This window comes from Artibeus jamaicensis, unplaced genomic scaffold (genome assembly GCF_021234435.1).
Source record: "Artibeus jamaicensis isolate MK-2021 breed Jamaican fruit bat unplaced genomic scaffold, CSHL_Jam_final contig_414, whole genome shotgun sequence".
Taxonomy (NCBI): Eukaryota; Metazoa; Chordata; class Mammalia; order Chiroptera; family Phyllostomidae; genus Artibeus; species Artibeus jamaicensis.
In genome coordinates, this window is record NW_026521822.1 from 7,007,044 (window position 1) to 7,033,727 (window position 26,684).

Consider the following 26,684-nt stretch of genomic DNA (forward strand, 5'->3'; position numbering starts at 1 on the left):
TGGTAGTTACCAGAGGGAAAGGGTCGGGGGAATATTAAAGGGTAAAAGGTAAAGGGGGCCAAATATATACTGAGAACAAAGACTATTTGACTTTGAGGAGTGGGCACACAATGTGATATACATACCAGGTATCACAGAAATGTACACTTGAAACCTCTATGACCCTATTAACTAATGTCACCCCAATAAATTATTTTAAAAATTAAACTTTTTGTCAGATTGGCAAGAAATTCATTTTTTGGTGTGCCACAGAATTTTAGTAATTTATGTGCATCATGAGATGGAAAAAGATGGAAATTGCTGTCCCAAAGTATTTTCTTTCTTAACACGGGAGAGCATGACAGTCCCATGCACTCCAGTCTCTCACACTGGGAAAAAATCGAAGGGGTCAGCACATTCACAGAACAATGGACAAGTCTCGCCCCGGGAAAACCACCTTTGTGATCATGGTACCTCCCCTGCCAGATAACTATCTTCAGTATTTTCTTGAAGGCCCTTGTAAGGCCAATCTTCTGAGGTTTGTATACTTAAAAATATTTTAAAATGTTGTCACCTTCTAATGCTAATTTGGCTGAAATTTTTAATCATTTTTTCTTTCATACTTACATTCAATAATGCTTTTGAGAAATCTGATGTCCAATTCATTCCTTTGAGAAAAGTCTTTTTACCTGTAATGTTTTAAACTATTCTTTGAAATTTTAAAATTTCACTATAACCAACACTACTCTCTATATTCATACTGTGCTTGAGTTTTCTACACAGTAATTAACACTCATATTTTCTCTCTCCCCCCCACTAGAATAGAATAAGGTCTTGGTTTTGTTCACTATTGTATATGTCATACCTCAAAGTCTGAAACAAAATAGGGATCAATAAATACAGATTGAATCATGGTTTTCTATTCTGTAGGCTTTGCCCATTAAATTCATTTCTCAAGAAAAATCACAAAAACCTGAAGCCAAATTCAATTTTCACACTATGCCTTGAATCTTGGTGTTTTGTTTCCAATATGTTCTGGTAAACTTTGCAGGACAAAGGCCTTTTTGGTCTTGAGACTTCTTTTAAGTACTTAATTTTTTAAAAAATATTTCATTGATTATGCTGTTACAGTTGTTTCTATTTTTCTCCCTTTGTACCCCTTTACCCAGCACCCTCCACTCCCTCAGGCAATCCCATGACATCGGGTCATGGGTGTAAGTTCTTTGGCTGCTCCATTTCCTACACTGTATACTACATCCCCACAGCTGTTCTGGAACTACCTATATGTACTTAATACCCTCACCTCTTCACCAATTCCCCCACACTCACCTTCCGTCTGGCAACCATCAAAACACTCTTCATATCCATGATTCTGTCTCTGTTCTTTTTAAGTGCTTGATTAAGATATCTCTCCTTTCTTTATTCTTTCCCTTTACAAAACTAAAAGCGCCCTCCTCCCTTATCTAAAAAGAGATCCCTGACCATATTCCAGGTTTATTCTAGATGTAGGGAAAAAAATAAACACAACCTCTATACACTGACTGACACTACTGGATTTCACTTATCCATGCCACTAACTATCCTGCCTTCTTCCTTACCTTGAACCAAACTTCTCACATCTCAATTGTATCTGCCTATAACTCTCAGAAACTTAATGATCCCAATGGAATACTTTAAAAAATACTATACCTGATTCCATATCCTGGTTATTGCAAATATCACTGCAATGAACACAGGGGTGCTTATGTTCTTTTAAATTGTGTTTTGGGTTTCTTAGGATAAATTCTCACAAGTGACTTATTTCTGTAGTGGCTGCACTAATCTGCATTGTCACCAACAGTGTAAAAGTGTTCTCCTTCCTCATAGAGGAGTGGATAAAACAACTATGGGATATTTACACAATGGAATTCTACTCAGCCATAAAAAAGAAGAAAATTCTACCCTTTGCAACAGCATGGATGGAACTGGAGAACATTATGCTAAGTGAAAAATGCCTGTCAGAGAAAGACAAATACCGTATGGTTTCACTCATATGTGAAATCTAATGAACAAACTGAACTAATAAGCAGCACAGAGACAGACTCATAAAGAGCAGGCTGACAGCTCTGGGGGTGAGGCAGGGTAAGGGGTAGAGGGATCAGACAAGAAGGAAAATGATTCATGAACATGGACAACAGTGTGGTGATTGTGGGGGTGGGGGCAGGGAAGGGAATATAAGGGGGACAAATGGTAATGAAAAATATATAAGAAAAAATAAATTAAAAAAAATAAAAGACTACAGCTGGAAGCACAATTTCACATTAACTATGAACTGCCATCTTTTATGCAAATGGCATCTTGCTGAAAGCAATATGACAAATTACATATTTAGTAACAAAGACTGTCTACTCCTAAAATTATTAAAACAGTAAAAGGATAACAAGCTGCTATAGCACCAGAATATATTGGTGGGTGATTTTTTAAATAAACTGGTAAGAATTAAGATGATTAAAAGTTTTACTCCCTCAAAAAAAACCATTTTGGCCCTGGCTGGTGCAGCTCAGTAGATTGAGTGTGGGCCTGTGAACAGCAGTTCAATTCCCAGTCAGGGCACACACCTGGGTTGCAGGCCAGTTCCCAGCAGGGGACCCAGGAGAGGCAACCATACATTGATATTTCTCTCCCTCTCTCCTTCCCTTCCCCTCTAAAAATAAATACATAAAATCTTTAAAAAAACATTTTGCACAATATTTTGATAGTGTGCAGCAATAACAGAAACACAAATAAGCAAGTGTGTACAAAATAATTTATTATAGCATTATCTAGGTTGACATTGTTTTACAGTGAGTGTTTTTCTCAACAATTATGAATCTAAAATACCTTAGAGTGAAAGAAAATCATTTCAACTAGAACTGTTTTTCTAAATAAAATCTCCCTTTTTGAATTTATATTTGCCTTTAAGCCTTATTATACATATTTACAATTCTGAAAGAAGCATATCAAATGATGTCATTACTGTTTTCTATACAAGACAGAAAACACTATCCCTCCCCCGAAAATTGCCCAACAATACTATGTTTTAATAATTAAACTGAGTTTAAATTCTCATTCTATTGATATAAAAACATATTTAATAGTCAATGTATGACTTTTAAGAATAAGAATGCTTCATTATAATTTGTATTCTGCCTAGTTACACTCCCTTGATATACCACTCAAATATAAACTATTTAATAACACGCAAGTCAATTTAGCTGAGAAAGCATAATTCTTGCACCTATGGGTCTTTAAAACTAATCTAGGGGAAAAAAAGGCTAATCTGGAGACACAAATTTACCAGTGAATTTCAGTGATTAAAAGGCAAACCAATACCCACATTCTAAAATCAACAGGAATTATCATTTTCATGGATATTAAAAAGAAAATGAGAAATCAGAAAAAATTAAGGTGGACAAAAACAGCAAACTAAATTTTAAAATAAACCTCAATATCTGCCAAAGGAGTTCCATATTGGTTTTTTTACATATATTTAACACATTAAAACTGATGTACTTTAATTAAAAAGAAAGTAAATGAACAATAATAAAACAAACCAATAAGGGATTGAAACATGGATTCTAAAACCAGAGCAATAAAAAATATATTTAAAAAAACCAACCCTGGAGTCTTTATATAATTTACCAAAATAAGAAATTGTCCCATTTATGATATAGAAGTAACAGCACCCATCACAATGCTGATAATTCTAAAGTTTAAGAAACCTGTACAAGTATAAACAGGTAAGTTTAACTGATGTTTATGTATACTGGCAGAGTCAGATAAAGAATAAAATAAGCTTACAGAATACTCTGTTGAAAAATTCTAACCAATTGTTTCATTTCATATCTATATACATTCTGGAGAAGAAACTCTGACCTGAAGTCAGCTTTGAATCTACAAAAGTCAATTTCCTATGGGATTTCAAATTTCGTTTGCCAAGACATCATAGTTAGCCGTGTTGTTTAGGGCCACACGGTGACTGCTGACTTCATTCACAGCAGGCAGGAAAGCAGATGTGAAAGGAAGCAGGTTATGACAGGCCATCCTGTATTCTTCATATTGGGAATTACAGCTCCCAAAGCTGCCATCAAGCAGTGCCTCAGAAACCTTTACTAAAGTCTATGGAAACAAAGAGAAACAATTTTTTTTTAAGTTTGGTACTAAAGTCTATTGAAACAGAGAGAAACAAAAAAATTTTTTAAGTTTGGTTAATAATCACTTTAATCAAGATGTAATCTGTTAACTAAGAGAAGGCCAACGAGTCCTAGTCCAAAATAAGTTCTTCCTATCTATAGTAAGTACTTGCCTCAAATAAGGAACATTTTAAAAATCAGTTCTGCAAAGCCTTAAAAAAGCAGTAAAATTCTGATACTTGTAAAGGTGACTCCCTGAAATATATGTAAACTGATCACTAAAATAAAAGTGTCCTTTATTAATAAACTAGCTCCTATATACTAAGTGGTTTCATGTGCCAGGCAGGTAGTAATCACTTCAGTTTATTATTTCGGTTAACCCTTATACCAACTCCATGACAAGGAAGCTAAAAGACATGGGTTACTTGTCTAAAGTGACAGAGCCCATAATAGTAGAACTGAGATTCAAATCAAAGTATAACTCAGAAAGTCCACTCAAGAATTATGTTATAAAGACATGTTTTGTTAGATCATTCAATATCCGTAAGTTTAAGGAAATCAGTCTTTTGAAGAATTTTTAAAATTTTTAATTTTTATCTTAATTGTTGGTCAAGTACAGTTTTCTGCCTTTTACCCCCATCCCAGCCCACACCCACCCAGCTCTCCCCTCATCCCTCCCATTTCCAACACCCCCTTGTTTCTGTCCATGTGCCCTTTATTCTTGTTCCTGCAAACCCTTCCCCTCTCCCTCTGCATTTTCCTCCCCTCTCCCTCTGGTAACTGACAGCTTGTTCTCAATTTCAGTGTCTTTAGTTATGTTGTTTGTTTGTTTTGTTGATTAGAGTCCTGTTAAAGGTGAGATCATAAGGTATTTGAAAAGTCTTACCTTTACATTTTTATCTTTTATAGTTTCATCTAGTCTAGTGGCAATGGCAATTGCTTTCTCTTGCCTTGACTTGTCCAGAAAATACATCATTTTAGCACCTGAAATAGCATGACATTTCAAAATGAGTGAACTCCTGTGGCTACATTTGATCTGATCTACACTGACCAGTGACTTACAATATGATTCCAAGTGGTTAATCAGCAGTGGCCTGGAGTTGGCTCCCACCTGCTCTCTGGAGGCAACTGTCGTATCTCTTCCCACTCCCCCTTCAATGACACCCCACGGGTAGCTTGGGGGCACAATGAAAGTATTTATATTATATCAAAACACTACAAACCAGGCTTTTCCTGTTACAAAGTGATGGTTGTTAAACATTTAACAGGAGACCACATTTAATACTCCCCCCTCCAGGAAATGATATAACTCAAAATGTAAACACAGGTTACCCTGTGGCATTTTTTTAAGTGATACCCTAAAATAAAACATCTAAGAAACAAATAATTACCAGAGTGTGGTAGAGGGAAAAAGGAAAGTGTTTGCATATTCATGAAGAAAATAATTTTTAAAGTTTTAAAGAAATAAAATCCAGTTTATATTTCTCCAATAAATTACATGGTCCATATTCTGTGCTCATTTTACTATTGGGCTTTATTAATTTATATTAATTGTCCATTTATAAGACTCCATATATATTATTAGCTTTTTATCAGTTGTATACAGTCATCCCTCGCTATATTATGGTTCACTTATCACAGCTTCACTGTATCACGGGTTTTTAAAAAATATATATATATCTAATTCTGTATCAAGGAGTTTTCACTATATGGCGGGACTTATATAATATTTATTATTTTATAATAGGTATTTATATAATATTTATTATTTTAATTATTTTTGCCTAAAAAATTTTAAACAATATAAAAAATGTTAATTCACAGCACTGGTCTGTTTGCTCTTCTGCACTGTGCCCATATGGTCCCATATGTTGCACATCTCTCCTTGTCCACTTCACACCAACGTCTGATCGCTGCACGTAGTGTGCTCTGCAGTGTTGTGTTCTTGTGGAATTTTTGTAAAAGTTCAAATTTATTTCAAGCCGTACAATGCCACCCACATGTTCTACGCCTTCTAAGGCTTCTGGCAGTGAATCCAAGCACCAGAGGAATATGCTTACCATCAGAGAAAAGGTGGAACTTCTCAACATGTTAAAGGAAGGCAAAAGCTATGCGGCTGAAGGCCGCCATTATGGGATCTACTGTTTGCTACATAAAGAAAGACGAGACTATTAGGTCTATGGCAACAGTGACTTTTAACAAGACTGCAAAGAGGGTGGTCACTTCCTGCAATAAGGCCACTGTGAGGATGCAGCCCTGTGGATAAATGACTGCAGGAAGAAGATCTCGCTGGATACCAACACCATCCAGACAAAGGCCAAGAAACTTTATGAGAGTCTTGTGGAAAGCATGGACATTCACGACAGTGACAAGGATGATGAGGACAACAATGCAGAAGCAGGACTATCGAGTGCTTCTCCCACGAGACCAACCCCATTCAGTGCCAGCAAGGGGTGATCTGACAAATTACAGAGACACTTTGGACTCAATAGCGTTTCTCTGCATGGAGAAGCTACCTCTGTGGATAAAAAGCAGTGCCAGCAACTCCCCATAACTATGTTCATCACTCGGATGAAGAGATCAGTTACGCCTACGCCTTTAGCAGAAATAGAAGTTAAGGCCCAGGGTAAAGATACTGCACCAGCTGATGAAACGCCTGATGCAGTGGTGCCTTCAGAAGAGCTGTGATGCTCTTCTTGGCTGTGCAGCACATTCATCTCATCGTCATCACTTTCATCGCCACCAGTACTGCACAGCTGCATAATTCATGATCTTCATCACTCAAGTTGGAGTATACTTCACTGGTGAGTACCCATATAGAATTTTGTATGTTGTTAAAATTATGTAGGTTTAAGAGTGTAGAAAGTGTTTAAGAGCATATGAAGTGTTTATAAGAGTGTGGGAAAGGGTTATAGGAGTGTGGGAAGAGTTTATAAAGCCTTAAAACATATATAAATAATAGAATAAACATAACACCACTTTTCAGATTTTCACCTATCTCAAGGGTCTCTGGAACATAACTCCCACGATAGGTGAGGGATTGCTGTATCCGTATTTCTTTCCCATTAGTCTTTTGACTTTACGCTGATTGTATTTTATAAATTAATTTTTAAAGTATATTTTTTGATTAAGCCATTAGTTTTCCAAATTTTCCCCCTTTACACTCCTCCACCCTCCAGCATCCCCCCCCAGTTCATGTCCATGGGTTGTACATATAAATTCTTTGATTTCTGTTTCCAACATCATTTTTTACCTTTCCCCATCTACTTAATACCTACCAATTATGCTTCTTCTTCCCTGTACCTTCCCCCCCCCATTCCTCCCCTCCTTCTCCCCACTGAAAACACTCCATGTGATGTCTATTTCTCTGATTCTATTCCTGTTCTGTTTGCTTAGTCTTTGTTTTTGTTTTTTTTATTGTTTTGGTTCATTTGTTGATAGTTGTGAGTTTGTTGTCATTATACTGTTCATATTTTTGATCTTCTTTTTCTTAGATAAGTCCCTTTAACATTTCACATAATAAGGGCTTGGTGATGATGAACTCCTTGAACTTGACCTTACCTGGGAAAAGCATTTTACCTGCCCTTCCATTCTAAATGATAGTTTTGCTGGATAGAGTAATCTTGGAAGTAGGTCCTTGCCTTTCATGACTTCAAATACTTCTTTTCAGCCCCTCTCTCCTGTAAGGTTTCTTTTGAGAAATCAGCTGATTGCCTTATGGACACTCCTTTGTAGGTAACTTTCCTTTCCTCTTGCTGCTTTTAAGATTCTCTCCTTCTCTTTAATCTTGGGTAACTTAGTGATGATGTGCCTTGATGTGTTCCTCTTTGGGTCCAACTTCTTTGGGACTCTCTGGGCTTCCTGGGAGTCTATTTCCTTTGCCAGATTGGGGAAATTCTCCTTCATTATTTGTTGAAGTAAGTTTTCAATTTCTTGCTGTTGTTCTCCTCTGGTACCCCTATAATTCGGATATTGGAACGTTTCAAGTTGTCAAAGAGGTTCAAAAGTCTCTATTCATTTTTTTGAAATCTTGTTTCTTCATTCTGTTCCAGTTGGGTGTTTGTTTCTTCCTTTTGTTCCAAATCGTTGCTTTGAATCCCGGTTTCCTTCCTGTCACTGTTGGTTCCCTGAATATTTTGCTTTATTTCATTTTGGGTATCTTTCATTTGTTTTTCCATTTTTTGCTCAAGCTCAATCAGTTCTGTGAATCTTTTGACTACCAGGACTTTATATTCTGCATTATCTATCTTCATTGTTTAGCTCTCTTTCTGAAGTTTTGCTCTATTCTTTCATTTTGGCCCTATTTTTCCGTTCAGGGCCCCTGTTAAGTTGTAAGCTGTAAGGAGGCGGGGCCTTACATATTCATCGGGGCAGGGCAACCCTCCTTGCTGTGCTGCAGGGATGCTAGTGGGAGGGGGGCCAGAGAGGGAACAATTGCAGCTTTCCTGCTCATCTCTAGCCCACTTTTCACTGAGCTCTCATGTGAGACTGGGAGTTTCTCCTGCCACAGCAACTGCCATAGTCCACAGCCTGCTCTAAGTCTCAGTTTACTCTTAAGTAGGCCCCACCCAAACAGTCCACCACCTCGCTGCAATTTCTCTCTGTCCAGCACCTTACTTGTCTAGTTGCTCTGTTTGACTGTTTCCTTAATTCTGTGGTTGTTGGAGTTCCATGAAGTTTGATTTTCTGGCACTTGTAGTTGTTTATTGATTTTTTTTTGTTTTGGGGGTTTTTTTGTTTACTAATTTTAGATTGGTTGTTATCCTCCTTTTGGTTGTGCAAGGAAGCAAAGGGTTTTTATATATACCTCTATCTTGGCCAGAACTCCTGACTTTATGGTGATTGTATTTTTATGTGGCAATAATGATCTTTTCTTTAAAATTTCATATGTTTGAAAAGGCATTTTCCATCATTCTACTAAGGAAATGTTGTCCTCCATTATTCTATGTTCTTAAAGAGAAATTCTTACCTGCCTTTACCACCAAGAAGTATAATTTCTCATGTGAATTAACTCTTTTCCATAAATATCAAAACCAAAAAGTTTCCCTTTACAATAAAAAAGCTTAGGTTAAAGTATTTAAATACAATATAAAAGTAGGAGCAGTTATATACTTTTATGTCTCCAATTCCCTTCTATAATCTTTTATTCAGTTTGCACTTATGCCGTCTTGTCATTTTTTTTGGAGGGGGGCTTTATTTTATTTATTTATTTTTACATTTTATTTGGTTATTTTTCAAGTACAGTTTTTTGTCTGTTTCTCCCATCCCAGCCCCCCCGCCCCCCACCTCCCTCCCATTTCCACCCCCCTTTGTTCTCATCCCTGTGTCCTTTATACTTGTTCCTCAAAATCCCTCCCCTTTTTTCCCCTTAAATTCCCTTCCCACTCCCCTCTGGTCACTGTCCCTTTGTTCTCTATTTCAGTGTCTTTGTTTTTATTCTGCTAGTTTGTTTTGTTGTTTAGCTTCCTGTTAAAGGTGAGATCATATGGTATTTGTCTTTCAACACCTGGCCTATTTCACTCAGCATAATGCTTTCCAGTTCCATCCATGTTGTTGCAAAGGGTAGGAGCTCCTTCTTTCTCTCTGCTGCATAGAATTCCATTGTGTATATGTACCACAAGTTTTTGATCCATTCATTTACTGATGGGCACCCAGGTTGCTTCCAACTCTTGGCTATTGTAAATTGTGCTGCTATGAACATTGTGGTGCATAGGTTCTTTGAAACTGATGTTTTAGGATTCTTAGGATATAATCCTAGCAGTGGAATTGCTGGGTCAAAAGGCAGGTCCATTTTTACTTTTCTGAGAAAATTCCATACTGTTTTCTATCCATCTTGTCATTTTTTAAAAGATTTTACTTATTTATTTTTAGAGTGAGGGAAAGGGAGGGAGAAAGAGAGAGAGAGAAACATCAATTGGCTACCTCTCACATGCCCCCATTCAGGGGCCTGGCCTGCAACACAGGCATGGGCCCTGACCTGGAATTGAACCAGCAACATTCTGGCTTGCCAGACAATGCCCAACCTAGCCAGGGCATCATCTTGTCATTTTATAAATTTATATAAATGGCCTAAATTTCTTCCTGTAACAAGGCAGAATATAAATAAATTCTCAAAATACAAAATATATAAAGTAATAAAAGTACAAGAAAAAATAAATCACTCATAACCATAACACCTAAAAGCAAAAATTAAAGCTTTGGTATAACTTCTTTTTAGCCTTTATCCTATGTATATTTTTACATAGTTGATATTATTTTTTATGTTAATTCTGCATACATATTAAAAAGTATTTGCTCTCTTCAAAATAAACATCACTTTATAAAATTACCTGATATTTCATCCTACAAATCTATTACTTCTCCTTATTATTGGACATACATTAAATTTGTTTACATTCTTTTCCCCACACTTACACACATTTTAGTTAACATCTTTGCACTTAAAGTTCTTTTTTTGCTTAGGAATAATTATTTAAAAATATTCACAAAAGACACTACAAAATGACTACAGCAAGACACAGGTAATATGAAATCCTTGCTAAGAATGACAAATTGCTTTCTTAAATGGCCAGGCAAATTTACACTGTAGCAGCAAAATACAAGAGTGGTTGTTAACTACAACTTGACTAAACTTTTTAATCTCTTTTAAATAAACAAATAAAAACTTTCCTAATTTGAAAGATCAAAAATGGCATTGTGCCCTGGCTGGTTTGGCTCAATGGACTGAGGGCCAGCCTGCGAACCAAAGGGTTGCCAGCTTGATTCTCAGTCAGAGCACATGCCTGGGTTATAGGCCAAGTTCCCAGTCCAGGATGCATGAGAGCCAACCACACTTGGATGTTTCTCTCCCTCTCTTTCTCCCTCCCTTCCCTTCTCTCTAAAAATCAATAAATAAAGTCTTTATAAAAATGGTATTGTGTTTATTTACTCTTCTTTGATAATTAGTGAGGTTAAACATTTTTCCAAAATGTTTTAAAAAAATCGCAATCTAACTTTTTCCCATAAACATTTTAACCCTGGGAGCTATATACCAACCTGAAAGTAGATGCTGAAGAGAGGCAGCATTACGTTTGAGAAAATCCTCATTAAAACTTTCCAAATCCTTATTCAAAAATATTTTCTGCATTTCTTGAGACAGAACTTTACTCACAATGTATGGAAGATTACTATGATTAGACACTATAAAAACAAAATATTTGAAATTTTTAAAAATTCAGGTCTGTCCTTTGAAACAAAATCACTTGAAATACATTTATTTAAGTTCTATATATTTTACATAGTAAAAAATTATTGCTTCTTTCAAATATAAGTACATTCTAGCTTAAAAATGTACTAGTTTCCAGCATATCTTTGCTAGCATGTTTAATTTATAATCATGCCTTCATTTAAATACTACATATAAACATTTTTTTGCTTAACATTTTTAAATCTCTTTTAATGTGCACCTTAATGGAAAAAAGCTAAATGGTTACATTTGCTTTTATATAATATTACCTTATTTATACTTACCAGATTTAGAAAATTTAATTAAACATTCATGCAACCATGGGTTATCACTGTTGATAGCAAAAGCTCGTTTGACAGATTGCAGCATTAACAGAAACTTTCCTGTGTGTCAGAAAAAAAAACAAGATCAATATTTATGTATGACATTTTATTCACTTTATTTTAGCCTAGCTTAAAATCCAGTAACAAAGTGCTACCTTTCCTAAAACATTTGTAAGAAAAATTCGAAAATAATTTTGGTTATCAAAGGTAACTTTTATTTTCTTAAGAACACCTTGAACAATCATGAAGAACTGCTTCAGATACATGATTTGTGTGATTGCTCAAACTATTCTTAAAACAGATTTGATCATAATATTCTAATTTATTACCCAGTATAGTTTTATGTAGCAAAAGAAAAAAAGGATTAAGAGCCTTTGTGGAATGCTGAGATGGAATGCTAAACCAAAATAAGTCTAACTAGCCCTGGCTGGTGTGGCTCACTGGACTGACACCAGCCTGCAAACCAAAGGTCATAGGCTTGATTCCCAGTCAGGGCACAGGCCTGAGTTGCAGGCCAGGACCCCAGTAGGGGTCACTCAAGAGGCAACCACACATTGATGTTTCTCTCCCTCTCCTCTCCTCTCCTCTCTCTAAAAATAAATAAATAAAATCTTAAAAGAAAAAAAAGGTCTAACTAATAAGATTATACTGAATATGGTCACCAAAATAACTAAGAATTAAAAACTGAATTCAAATCATTACCTTTTCTAAAATATATTTCAAATGCTAATAGATGAGTGTCAATGTTATCAGCAACAAGGTTCTTAAGAGGTATAAGGAACTTGATAGCTTCTTCCAGTGGATTTTCTATCTATTTTAAAACAGAAAGGAAAATTATTACATTTAAAAAACAGCTACACAAGTCAAATTTCTCCCCAAATTTTATACTAATATACATCTGAAATAATTTTGACAATGTGAAGAAGGAAAAAAACTTTCCTCTACCCTCAAGGTATTTTAGTTGGTCTAATAATCAAGTAAACACGAGACAAATTAACAATAGAAAATGACCAAATTTAATTACATATACAGACACATATGGAAAGGACCCCACATACATAAGATAGTTAGAGACCCCACATACATAAGACGTTCAGAGAGAAAGGACAAATGAGGTACACATGTACATATGCCACTCTAAGTTAAGGATCACCTTGGGGCTTCAGAAAGGAGGAAGGTAAGAAGATCAGATGTTCAATAATTAGTTTGTCCTGCCCTATAGAAAGGTCAAAAAAGGTTATTTCTGATAATGTCCTATTGTGGGAAAGGCCCCTAATTCAAATTCTTTTAGGTAGTTAAGGAAGGAGTAGTTAAAGAGTTCCTCTTAAGCTCACAAGGTCCTGGTTGCATCTAGGCACATCTTGGAGTGACTTGTTCTGAACTCCTACAACACTTCTTTTTATATAACCATGTGGTCTGGAGTAAGGAGGTGCTATACTGTTTTGAATTAATAGCTGGAGTAAAAAACCCACTGGGGTTTTATTATCTGGGAGACCCACTGGGAAACCTGCCTGGAGAACACAGGCAGAGTGAATGGAGCTGTGTGGAGACCTGACTGGAATGCTGAACTGTGACTGGGAATGCTGGGCCGCAGATTTCTGCTTTACTGAAAGCCAGTACCTCTGGCTGGTGTACTCTGGCCTGGGTGGGCAAAGAGGGGCAGAATTATGTATTTTGGGGTGTTTTAAAGGCAGTGGGACTTAACAGCAGAAATCCACCATTATTCTGAATCTGTATAACCTGTAAATAAACAATCCCTTTCCTTTTTCACCGAACTCTTACACTGGGAGTCACACTTCCTGGGGGTGGGTGAACCCCATAGCTGTTCCAGAACAGCATAGGTGGGGTTCTGTAAATTTATTATCTTGCAGTTCTAAAGGTTAGAAGTTCAACACTGGTCTCGCTTAACTTAAAATCATCAAGTGTCAGCCAGACTGCATTCCCTTCTGGAGGCTGTAAGGGAGACTCCATGTTTCAGTGTCCTTTTCAGCTTCCCAAGGCTGCCTTACTTCTTTGGCTTATAGCCACCTCCTTCCCTCACCTCCCTTCATCTTCAAAGGCCATCACCAGGGATGAAGCCCTCACACCACTACTACCTACTTTCCTCCTCTATTTTCAAGGCCTCTTGTGATTTCATTAGGCCCTCCTGGACAATCCAGGCTACTCTCCCTATCTTTAGGCAAGCTAATTATTGGGTTGGTCAAAAAGTCCACTTAGTTGTTTTCTGTAAAATAAGACACATTTTTCATTTTCACTAATAACCATATTAATTTGGATATTTTGAATATGTCAGTATGTCAGCTATCTCCCGCTATTGGCTTTTAGTGGGTGCTAGGGGTGCTGCTGAACATCTTCCAGTACATTATTAAGTCAGCCCCACTGCAAAGAATTACCTGGCAAAAATGTCAATAGTACCAAGAAACTTCACAAACCACTCTTAACATGTTTAGTCAGTCACAGCACCTTCTCCATACACTGCACAAATCTTTTACTGTGTGTTTCAGTTGCACTTTTACCTTTCTTGAAGTAATAAAGCATAATATGCCAAAAATATTGCATATTTCCTTCTATCTGCAATATTAAAATGGCTGTACAAAATTTCACCAATCTTAATTTTTTAAATGCACACTGATATGACAGCTGTCACTATACAACATAACAAAATTATTTTGAATGAAGCTAAAGACAACTAAGTGCTACTGGAGCCATCATACAGAAAAATTAAATGACCTTTCTGGCCAACCCAACACCACCTTGAATTCTATTTACCACCTTCATTCCCCATTGCCATGTAATGTAACACATTCACTGGTTTCAGGGTTTAGAACATGGACATCTCTGGAGGGTCATGATTCTGCCTACCACAACTACAATTCTATGTATATGATGCATTAGCAAAAGTTGCATGCTATCATTCGAAAATAATTGATGACTATCATAACCTTAAAAAATCATAAATGGATTATTTATAAATTTAAATAAAACATTTATGACTAGCACAGAACTAAATAACTTAAATTTTACCAAATCAACATAGTAAATTCATCTCACCCTTTCTAATTGTTCAGGTATAAGTTCTTCTTTGAGACCACCGGCTTCTTCTTCATCATCATCTCTTTTTTTCTTTTGATTTTTTTGTTGACGTTCCCTTTCTGTGTGCTTTCTCTCTTCTTCTAATTTTGCCTTTTTCTGAGCTCTTCTCTGCTTGCTAAGCATTTTCTTCAATTCTTTGGCTGACAGGTTTTCTACAAATATCCAAATGCATAAGCATTCTGAGTAAATGTTTCCATTCTTCCTCATATTCTTGTGCAATACATACGATTAGTATAGCTCTTTGGGGGAAAGGGGGGAAAGGCAACTATTTAAAAAGTTTTAGAAAGTATATTCCTAATGATTAGCACTAAACATGGCACACAAAAGACAACCGGCACATGCTGCATTGACTAAAATAAACCAATTCTAGCCCAGTTCTATCTCCTATACAATACATGACTTTGGGCAAATCATCTCAGTATCAAGTTTCAAACTGTATAAAGTGGGGCTGATAATACCAACTATTCTCTCAAGAGTATATCAATGATACAGACACACTTATGCTCTCTAAACACTGCATACATATTACGAATGAAAAACAAATTTTTCTCTATGAAATATTTTCTCTATAGGAATATTTTCTTAAATATTCCTAAATATTAACATTTTAGTGAATAAAAGCTGTATTATTCTCATTAGCATTATTATTCTCAATGAAGTAGGTACTAGAAGTTGTAAGAAAAATTATTGTTCCCTGTAAGGCTTAATACTATTTTCAGTGACAATTAAAAAAAAAAAAAGAACCCAGTTCACAGACATTTCTATTTTTCATGAATTGGTCTTAGTGAAGATAAAAATAAAAAAAGATTGCAAGTCATTCCATCAGTATGATTTAGAAGCACCAGCTACAGAACATCATCTTGCCAGCCTTTTATAAGTCTTGCCCTGCATTTTTTTTCATACAAACAAAGGTATACTGTCTTCGCATCCATTGACAACATACTTTTCTATGTACTGTTTATGTTAATGACATTCTGAAAATTAGTATTCTTTTCAAATTTTTAAAAATAGTTCCTTGTCAGTTACCTGAATTTATTTCTTGTTGTTTGCCTTCACTGGTTAAGGGGTTATCATACAATTTCAAGTATATTTCAATCGCTGATCTAGCAGCCTTGAAATAGAAGGCATGTCTTCTGAGCATATCTTCTAATCTTAGAAGGTCGACATAGGCACGAAGGGTCATCTTTCTCATGCAGTATGTATGGAAGTCAAATTGATCATCAGTTATCTCCAAAAAATGCTTAAAAAACAAAACGACAAAATTATCTCTTACATTTTGTCAATAATATCTTCTGAAAACCATAAAAAGCCCCCCCAAAATTTTTAAAAATCATAATTTTACTTAGTTGCCACCCTCTCCAGTGTTTAACACTGTGAAGGACATCAAGTTGTTCTTTGCATATAAAGTTTCTCTTTTTACAATTGATGATCATTCAGTATAAATCATGTTTGTGATGAAACTCAATTTCTATGTAATAAGTCAGATTTTTAAGCCTGGAAATGAGTACATATTGATATTTTAGTTTTAATTAAACATTTCTCCTCAGTGTTCCCCCAAAATGAGCATGGCAGAGTTAAACAGACCTCCGACTGAAGGCTAAAATATATACTACTATAGGTTCACACAAAATGTTTACAAATCAGACTGCTCTGCTCAACTGTGAGCCAGCTCTTCAAGGGCAAGCCTTGTAACAACGTCTATCCCCACTGACTGGCAGAGGGCCTAACATAGCAGACATTCAGTAAGCACAATATTTGCCAATGTAAGAGATGAGATGCTTATCAGACATATGACCTCAATTATCTTGAGCCTCCATTATTTTACTTAAGTTAGGAATAAAGAAATCTGTACTGTCAATTTCATAAGGCTATTAAAGATCATATAAGAACATATTTCAAAGTTCATTTTAAACCGTAAACTGCTATACAAACAGAGCATTATGGTTTTCTCTCACTTAATAAGCTACCATTAAATCTACCAATATTTCATTTAGCAAAGGTTCTTAGTCTGGACTCTAGGTATAAACATAGCATTTTGAGGCTTTTATCCAATTCTCAAAGGGCCCATAGCTCCCCAAAAGTTTAAGAACTAATCTTTTACACAGAAAGGAGAAGATTAACTCCCTACAAAACAATTTATACTTTTATTTTCTTCCCTACATGTGTCTCTACCAGTTCTTTATTTTCTCCCACTTTAGCTTCTCCAAATGTATATATTTAGAAAAATAAACTCAATATAGCAATACAGAACAAGCTGTTCTATCACTGAGTTTTCCTCTGTTCTGGGACCTAGTAACTCATAATTATGCAGAGGACACATTAGTAAGTGTCCGTATCATTTGATAATTGTTGTTGTCTTAGTAATTAGAAATACACCATATACAGAATGACATTAAATACCTGAGACTTTTAAAAAAAAAGAATTTTAAGGTAAAAGTACAGTGTGGAGGGAAGGATGTAGAAAAAAATGAACATATTAGTTTGTATTTACTACTTCAAGAATCAATCATGCTTTAATAATTATATTTGAAAATTACACTCTTCCCATCAATAAGACAAATCAATTCAAAATAGTAACAAACTCATTTTTAAAAGATTACATATTTCATAAAGTTGTTCATGGTCCTCCTTATGTCAATCAAGTTATATCTAGCACCGTAAGAATATCTTAAAATTCAATACAGCTGACTAAGAAAAACAACAGTGTCAAAAATCATGGAGATGAAAACTTTTGAGATTACAGGACCTTTCTGAGGTTGAGAAACATTTATGTATAAAAAGGCAGACATAGTTTTAAGAAATATTCCTAGCAGCATTAGTAAATAGATTTTAAGTCAAATCTTAGAGGGAGCCTTTGGAACCACAAACATTTAAGCCTCCTCTTTATCAGTAATAGCCCACAGGCTGCCTCTCTCCAGTAATTGTCTTCCATAAATAGGGTAACCAACTTATTCCACTTTGCCCAAGGCTTTCAGTTTTTCCATCAAAAGCCTTGTCTCAGGAACTTGCTGAGCCCTACAACCCCAGATGTTGATCACTATATAATAAGATAACGGTGGTGGACCAGACTTGACTAAATTAGAAAATTTAAGGTATAACAAGATAATTTTGCTTTTGGAAGAAATGATGTTTACAGAATCCTACTTTAAAACAACTAATCTTGGTTGATTTTCTTTTTTAACTTTTTATTTGGAATAATTATAGATACAGAGGAAGTTGAAAGGTAATATAACGATGTTCTGTACACTTTTCCCTTCGCTTCCCCAAACACAGCCTACATAACTGTAATATGACACTGGTACAACCTGTGTGTACAGTTCTATGTGATTTTATCTTGTGTATATTTGAGGAACTAATACCAAACAATCAAGATACAGACTGTCACATTACCACAGATATCTCCCTTGTACCACCCTGCGGTGATTTTTAGGTCTTCAAATTCATAAAACATAAAAATATGTTAGATAATATAAACATGTAAACAAGTTAGTTTCCCTGAACTTTGGCCAAACAGAAACGTGTTAAGACCACTTAGCTTACTGTAGACTATAGGTACTCAAATTTTAACAGACTGCTCATGCCCTTAACTCAGTGTTCCCCTCATCACAAACACTAGTTTTCTTTTTCTTAGGAGCAGGAGAGTTGTAGTGCAGGAATTGCTCAAATGGTCAAAATTAGGCTTCAATCAAAGTAAGAGAGGTCGGCAAAGAATTAAAAAATGCTATTCACAGCTTAGAGTACAGTTTTTGCCCTAGCTGGTGTGGCTCAGTTGGTTGGAGTGTCATCCCATAACTGAAGGGCTGTGACTTTGATTCCAGGTGAAGGCACATTATCTAGATTGCAGGTTCAATCCTCAGTCCACATAGTCTGGGTGCATACAATCCCCAGTTGGAGCACATACGGGGGACGACTAGTTGATGGTTCTCTCACATCCATGTTTCTCCCTCTCCTTTCCTTTCTCTTTAAATCAGTGAAAAAATGTCCTCTGGTGAGGATTTAAAAAAGAAAAAAGAATGTGGAATTCCCTATTAGGCCCTCTCTTCTGACCCAGATTATTCTACCCATTCCATATTAGTTCCTGGAGCAGACTAATATGAAGTATGACAAAAACCTCTGGCCTTAAAAAAAATCAATAACTAGACCAAAGAGGGTAATCAACAACCCTATGTCCTTTGTAGAGAATCTGCCATTATAAAGCATGTGACAATTTGATAAAAATTAAGATGCACTAGAAGATAAAGTTATGAACTTCCTATGGTTTTGAGCTATCAGAAATCCTGTATCTTATCAAAAAGTTTTAAGGAATATGTATTTTTGTTCTGTTTCATATACAAATTAGCACACTAAAATAATAAGAAATCAATCATCTGAAAAGGGGGAAAAGAAAATTCAGTTCTTGAAAGATAAAATAGTTTTAAAAATTATTCTGAACACAAGTTTATAGCCAAATTTTTTTAAAGACAGTTGTTTTGCTTTCCTTTGAATAAAACTCAGTTTCTAAACATCGGACTGGAATATATATACATCTCCTGTACATACAATCCTATGGCAGAGGGCAAGATAAAGACAGAGGAGTACTACAGTAGGCTGTTCCAGAGTTCTAACATTTCAAATCCAGTTACTAAGAGCTCACAGCAATATGTATACTAGCTGAAACTGCTTTCAGTGAAAGAATTCTGGAAGGAGTTCTTGATGGCACAAGACTTGGGCTTTATTTGAATTTATGTCTCTATTCACTGACCACCTATTTAGAAAGAAAACTGAAAAGTTTTTTAAAGTGCTCATTTCTTTACTAAAGTATCTTAAACTTAGGTACAAAGTAACTCTTGCAGATACCTCTCATAATAAACCTTTAAATTCAGTATTTACTCCTAAATCCTTACAATTATATTATAAAAATTTTTCTTTTAGATTACATTTTACTGGAAATTAATTTCAGAAGCATTAATCAGTCAGAAAATATTTAATCATCCTATTTGTACTAAGCACTCACACTTCAACATATAACTATTAGACAAGTCTTACTTTTGGTATGAATTTGCTATTTTTTTTACTAATGTGTAAGTAATATGCTCTTGCATTATGTTTCTAGTTTTTCCTATTCTTAAGCACCAACAGCAAACCCTAAATAAAGATAGTAAAGAATCTAACAATAACTATGTAAAATGACCAGACAGTGACGTGTACTAGTCAAATCATGTTTTTTGAACTACAAGTACAGTTGATTCTTGAACACAGGTTTTTATAATTAAATATTTTAAGATTTTATTTATTTATTTTTAGAGACTGGAAGGGAAAGAGAAAAAGAGGGAGAGAAACATAGATGTGAGAAAGAAATACCCACTGGTTGCCTCTTGCATGCACCCTGACTAGGAACCAAACCTGCAACCCAGGCATGCTCCCAGACCCAGAATTGGACTGGCAACCTTTTGCTTTGTGGTGTAACACCCAAGAGCCATACAGATCAGGGTGGTTTTTATAAATTTCAAAAATCTGTGTATAAAAGTGGACCTGTGCAGTTCAAACCTGCGTTGTTCAAAGGTCATTCTATTTTTCTATTTTTGATCCCTGATTGGAAATCCACAAATGCAAAGGACAGATTGTAGTTACACAGGATTTTAGACTACACAGTAGTTAGAGCCTCAATCCCCTCATTGTTCAAAGGTCAACTGATCTAACATTACAGAATTTTACTTCATGTTCCTCAGCCAAAAATCACTAAAAATTTAAGGGAAAGTATAATCTAAATAAAATGTAGTAACTGAATAGCTATTAATCATAGTATAACAACTGTCAAAAATGCTAAAAAGAAATCAGTAATATAGCTATTAACATTAGGAGGAATGGAATTGAAGCTGGAGAAGTTCACAATTATAATGATCTTAAGGATACACAGAAAATCTGATAATTTCCAGTTATGGTCCGGCTAGAATTACTGATCCATAAGTAAACAATCTGTCAATTCACCAAGAATGTCCTGGTTAATAAAAATGTATCTTTCCTAATAACAAATAGAATGTTTTAAGTGACAGTCATCAAGTTAATGATCTCTGATTTTATCATAGAAGAGCCTGACTTATACTTCAATGCCTGAATACTTCACTTATTATCCAAGGGCTTTTTATATTTTCAAGATGAGAATTTTTCCCAGAGATAGCCATGAAGCCCAAGCTAAGAATAAAATCAAAACAAAACAAAACAAAGCAAAAACTATGTTATTTGTAAAAGGGCTCATATATAATCCTAGTTCCAGTTCCCATCAAAAGCCACCCCCTAAGGTTTAGCCTTTCTTTTGGGTAATCTCAGAAGTTTCACATGGGAAAAAGGCCAAAGTGACTGCCGGAGAGCAGACATCAGGCTCACCTGACTATGATGCCTGTGGTTTTATACTGCGTCAGCATGGGAACAGTGGTGCCGATTGACCCCAACTGAGGGCTGCTGAGGACTGCCTCAGGGGTGCATTTGTGGCTCTTTTCCTCCTGTTGTCCATTGGAAGGAGAGTGCTTCAGAGATGACAAAGAACAGGAAAACAAAAATTCACACAAAGGAAAAGAAAAGGCCCCTCACTAAGGCAAATCACACACATCATCCTAAAAGCAAGTGATAAAATAAGGCTGCGAACCAGACCCAGACTGCTGTCCAAAGTACTGAAGTGAGAACAAATATCCTGGGAAGACAAACTGGAGAGAGGCTGACTACTGAGCAGATCCTGATATAAAGGGGAAAGAGGCAGCCATCTGCTTGTGTATCCTTCATGGCTAGTGATGAAAACCAAATAATGGCCCGATTAGGGAACAGATATTTTGAATATATGTTACTAACAGCCACGATGGCTTACTAAATTTATCTCTTACTTGTTCCTTCAGATAAAGACATGGAGACATGTTGAAATCACAACCATCTGAGGATCAAACAAAAGCAACCATTTATTCACAACCTCTGAATGTTTGAAAGAATTTTTCACAATGAAGTTTCCAAAGTAAATAAAAGAGGCAGATGTTACACTGTAGAAAAAAATCTGCTTTTTTCATCTACTTACCAGAGAAAAATAAAGTCAAAATTCTATCAACTTACTCTTTCTACTTCATGGCACTTTTTTAAGGCATCCCCGTATCTCCCCAAACGCTGATAAGCAGAAATGCACTCTGTTTGAAACCACATGCACTGCATTTCATTCAGATTTTCCATGGCAGATGTTCCTTCCTGAAATAGAAGCATTCATTAATATAAGAAGCAAATAATAAAAGGGATCCTAAAAATCTCATTTTCTCTTTTACAACTATAGCTACAAATATCTTGACAACAGTAATTAACAAATATACCGAATACTACCAAAAAGCTCCTATTGATTTAAAATTGTACGTCTTATTTATCCAGCTTTGTTGGGGTATTCAACATTCTATATAAAAAAACTCCAGATTACTGAAGCTAGTTTTTAAACAACAAAGCTTCTATTTAAACCACAGGTAGCAAACACAAGGCCAGAGGACTGAATCCGGCCCTCCACCTTGTTTCTACCCAGAAGCAGTGCCAAGTTCCTTGCCCCTAGTTAAGGAAGAGTTACATTTATACAGTCCTGAAATTATATTCGGCCTTTTGAAGGCAGCTGCCCCAGTGAAAAGGAGTTTTACACCCCTGATTTAGACTATTTTAGATAGCAACCCTGTGAAGTACTGCCTAGCTTCTGCTTATTAAGTAAAAGCTAGTTAACCTTTCTTTGCTGACACAGGGCTATGTACATCCACTACTGCCAAATCCATCAGTACTAGGGTCCAAGCCTGCTTTTCCGTTTCCCAGTCCCCCCGCCGCACATTAGGCTTAGGCTATCAGTTGTCGCTTTTTTGTGCCCATGTGTCTGCTTCTAACAGCATTTCCTATTCTATGCCAACTCTTCCCCTTGAAGCTGATAAAATCAAATAACAGAATTTGTTAAAAATGTTTGTCAATTCAGGCTCAGTGTGAATTCTGAGAACAATGTAAGTCATAAAGTACCTACTTTCAGGGCAGGGGCACTGGAGTGTTGCCACATTTTTAAGGATATTTCAAATATATTTTATATGACCCCAGGAAAGATGGCAATGGTATATTTAGATATGTAATTTTAATCTTCAGTTCTCTGTCACACCCATTTTGTGTTATCAGTTCAATTTTCAGAATTTTCATTAAAAGGATAAAAACCGGTTAGGTAAAAATATGAGCGTATTTCATTGTTCTTTATGGTTAGATATATTTTACATTTGTTGATGACTACCTATAAGAAAACTACATTGTATTTCATTTCAAAATCGTTACAAACTAGAACTATACAACTTTCATCAACAACCTCATACAAGAATTTCAAACTGTGAAAAATCTTCAAGAAGAAATCTTCAAACTGTGAAATATGAGCACTTCATTCAATGAACAAGCAGATACAAACTGGTTACTCAAGGTCATTAGCAGTTTTCCTGCTCTGGCTCACTATGCTTATCTATCACGTCAGAGACATATCTGGCCAAGGAACCACTTTGGATAAATGGAATACAAGCTCTCCATATAGCATGGCAACTTGTCAAGAATGGATGACTGAGAGCAATTATGATGAGCAAACTAGATTTTGGTGACTACTCTCAAACAGCCCAACTTTCCCCTTCTTTCATTTCCCTGTGCTTTTTCAGACAGTTGTCTCTGGTTTAGGGTGTGTATGTATGTGATTAGACTTATTACCTAGTTTTAAAAGTTTCGTGTATTCATTTGTAATTGTACTTTACTTCTAATCTCCATAGTGGCTTTCCAGGTGGTGGATACTTTTCTCTACAAACATCACTGTTTTTATATCTATACTTGAACTGTCTTCTAACCTTCAAAATTGTGACTCAGTGGGAAGGGCACTGAAAAGTCTGAGCCCCAACAATATTCACTATGTGACCAAAGATGATTCAAGTAACCTCTTCAGAAGCCCAATCAGACTGCTATAAAATTTCAGACAAACACATAAAAAAAGTGCCACATGAACATAAGCTGCATTACTATCTTCCTAGTTTTTTTCCTCCCAATACTCATCATTCTTGCTAATACTTCTTGCTAACATTTCAACTGCCCCTTTGTATCTACTGTTGATCCTATGGCTTCTGAGCTTTAGAACACTAGTCACTGCAGTTTCTGTTCCTGAAACACAATCCTAAAACATAGGTTTTAGAGTCAGAGACACCCAGTCTAGAATCCTGGCTCCAAATAAATGACTAAGTGGGTGATCTCCAGATGCCACAGTACTTGACCTCTCTAAACATTTCCTTAACTGTAATATGAGGGTAACGATGTCCTAAGATTGTTAAGATTAAGTGACATCATATACATATATATGTAAAACATATATAAAGAATATGTAAAACATATTATTTGTCAATACCTAGTAATGTTCAGACTTACACTTCTTAAATTTAATGTGTACAAAATGGTATCTTATAATTTCCCTGATTACTGTTGAAGACATCTTTCTAGGCCATTCCATTTACCACTTATGTGAACTATTCATACAGTGGTAACTTATGCTCATCCTGAATACCTCACCTGTGTTACATCAGCACAAAAGTCCTCTACTTTGTATGTAATGTGCACTTGGACATACATTTCTTTCAAAGAATCTTAATTAAAATTTGGAAATCAAACTTGCAGCAATGGTTTCCTCATGATGCCTCAATGTTACATTCAATATGTGCTATATAACTACACCAGTGAATTCTCTGGAATTTATTATAAATTCTTTTCTCATTATATAGATTAGAAATATCTTCTCTGATTAATTCTGTAGTTTATCTTCTCACTTCACTATGGTTATACTGTTATACCTTATCTTGATTTTTTAATAATTCTATTTAGTTATTTTTCAAGTACAGTTTTTTTGTCTATTTCTCCCATCCTGGCCCCCCCCCAGCCCCATGCTCCCCTCCTCCCTCCCATTTCCACCCCCCTTAGTTCTCGTCCCTGTGTCCTTCTTATCTTGATTTTTAATAGTCAAGTGTTTCAATTTACTCACATACTTTACACTTGTGGTGTCCTAAGAAATGTTCCCTACCTCAGGCCCTAAAGATAAACTTCTATACCTTCTTCCAAAGATCTAAAAACTGTGCTTTCCATACTTAGATCTTTAATCCATCTGGAATTGATTTGTTTGCAGCACAAGATAAGAATGTCATTTTATCCTTTTCAACACAAATAACTAATTGTCCCAGCAATATTTTTTCATCTGATTTTTAATGCACCTCTGGTGATATACCAAGTTTTCCAATATATATGTGCTTCTGAGCTTTCTATTCTGTTCCATAGTCTACTTATATTTTTTATCATAAACATGTAAAATATTTTTATAAAACAGGAAGTCTATGTTGAAAGGATATAAAAGGACTGCGAAAGACAAAAAGGAAAGGAACAACACTGAGTCCAAGCATTTCAGTGAACTTAAATTCTCAACTGGCACAGAGACCAGTAGTCCATGAACCTTAATTTTACATAGAAGAACTTTATGGACAATTCTGAAGTAACAATGTAAAAGAGAAATTAAACAGCAGTCACAAATTCCTAGCAAGACAAAAGAACTATAAACTGAATATTACACTTAAGTATGGCATATTGCTTATTTTTGCACACAGGTATTTGCTCCTGCTGTTGCTTTTTAACCAACTCTCCTGCCCCCTACCCCGGAAGCACATGTACACACACTGAAATCTCAGTAAGAACCCATGCTTAGGATATGAACCAAATGGGATTAAAAAAATAACAAAAATGAATTCTTAAAAATTTCAGTGGCAAACTTCACAAATCATCACAGAATGGAAGTTTAATGCTATTTCCTACCCTTGTGAACTTGGAGCACATTTCCTCTGCTTCTTTTATCATATTTGCTCGAAGCATGTACTTTGCACATTTGGAATTGATGAACCTATCAGCCGTGTCTAAAGACTGTGCTTCATCCATCCACTTTGCAGCTTCTTTGAGATTACCTATATGCTTTAAGAGATGAAAGTGTTTAAAAAGAAATTACAGTTTATGATTAAGATAATATGGAAGCACTATGAATAGCAACAGTTTATGAAGACAAATTAGAAGTTTGGTACCAGTTCTGTAAAGTTTATCTAGAAATCTTTAAATTAAAATTCACCTTTACTAAGAGTTGAGTCAATGATTAACACTGAGTTCAAAACTATGCAACCTATAACTCTTTAAGATTTTTAGAGTATTAGAAATAGATTATCAAAGTACCATAAAAGTTATTTCTGCACAGAAATAATTTCAAGGGTTCTTAAGTAGCTAAATTCTTCAATTATTAAAAAAACATATCTAGGATTTTACCTTGTAAATTTTTGCTTTCATATAGAATAATTCTATTAGAGTTGGAGTACTAGCAATAGCAGCATTAATATAATCCAAAGCCAAAGAATATTGCCCAAGTTTATCAAAGTGCTGTGCCAGGAAATACTGAACCCAGAGCAGTGTTGTTGGGGGTTCCTTTTCCCCACTCTCTGCAATCAAACAAATATAAAATTATTGTAAGGAAGAAGGCAAAGTAAAGGATATCACATACACTCTCTCCCCCAAATCATAACAAAATTAATAGTTATTATAATAATAAACAGTAAAAACCCAGCAAAAATGACAAATTTCAACAGAAAGAGGTATGACTGCATGCCATCGAGTTCAAAAAGTGGCAGCCAAACAGAGAAAGAAGATGCTACTTTCAAAGGCTTCTAAACCAACCGCCATCTCACTCCAAAGAAACAGTGCTGAGGATAGAAGATAATCTATGAATCCCCAGGCCGGGGGCATAAGGCAGCAGACCCAGAAAACATCTTGGAAAAAAGATGTCCCTCACTACCACCACAAGATTTCCACAAAGGCAAGAACTGCCAAGCTTTGTCTAGGCCTCAACACTAAATC

The 26,684-nt window shown here is 35.6% G+C and overlaps 1 protein-coding gene across 2 annotated transcripts in view; it reads right to left on the reverse strand.

Annotated features, from left to right (window-relative positions):
• Positions 1-2,758: 2,758 nt before the first annotated feature.
• Positions 2,759-26,684, reverse strand: part of NAA16 (N-alpha-acetyltransferase 16, NatA auxiliary subunit) — an 81,870-nt gene continuing 57,944 nt past the window's right edge. For both annotated transcript variants that reach the window (XM_053665408.1, XM_053665406.1), the window contains 10 exons: positions 26,100-26,269; positions 25,605-25,757; positions 21,846-21,974; positions 15,798-16,011; positions 14,730-14,923; positions 12,381-12,489; positions 11,640-11,738; positions 11,166-11,309; positions 5,017-5,114; positions 2,759-4,116 (listed from right to left, as the gene is read on the reverse strand). In XM_053665408.1, the coding sequence (XP_053521383.1) occupies positions 3,919-4,116; positions 5,017-5,114; positions 11,166-11,309; positions 11,640-11,738; positions 12,381-12,489; positions 14,730-14,923; positions 15,798-16,011; positions 21,846-21,974; positions 25,605-25,757; positions 26,100-26,269 (1,508 nt within the window). In that variant the 3' untranslated portion in view covers positions 2,759-3,918. The remainder of the gene's footprint in view (positions 4,117-5,016; positions 5,115-11,165; positions 11,310-11,639; positions 11,739-12,380; positions 12,490-14,729; positions 14,924-15,797; positions 16,012-21,845; positions 21,975-25,604; positions 25,758-26,099; positions 26,270-26,684) is intronic.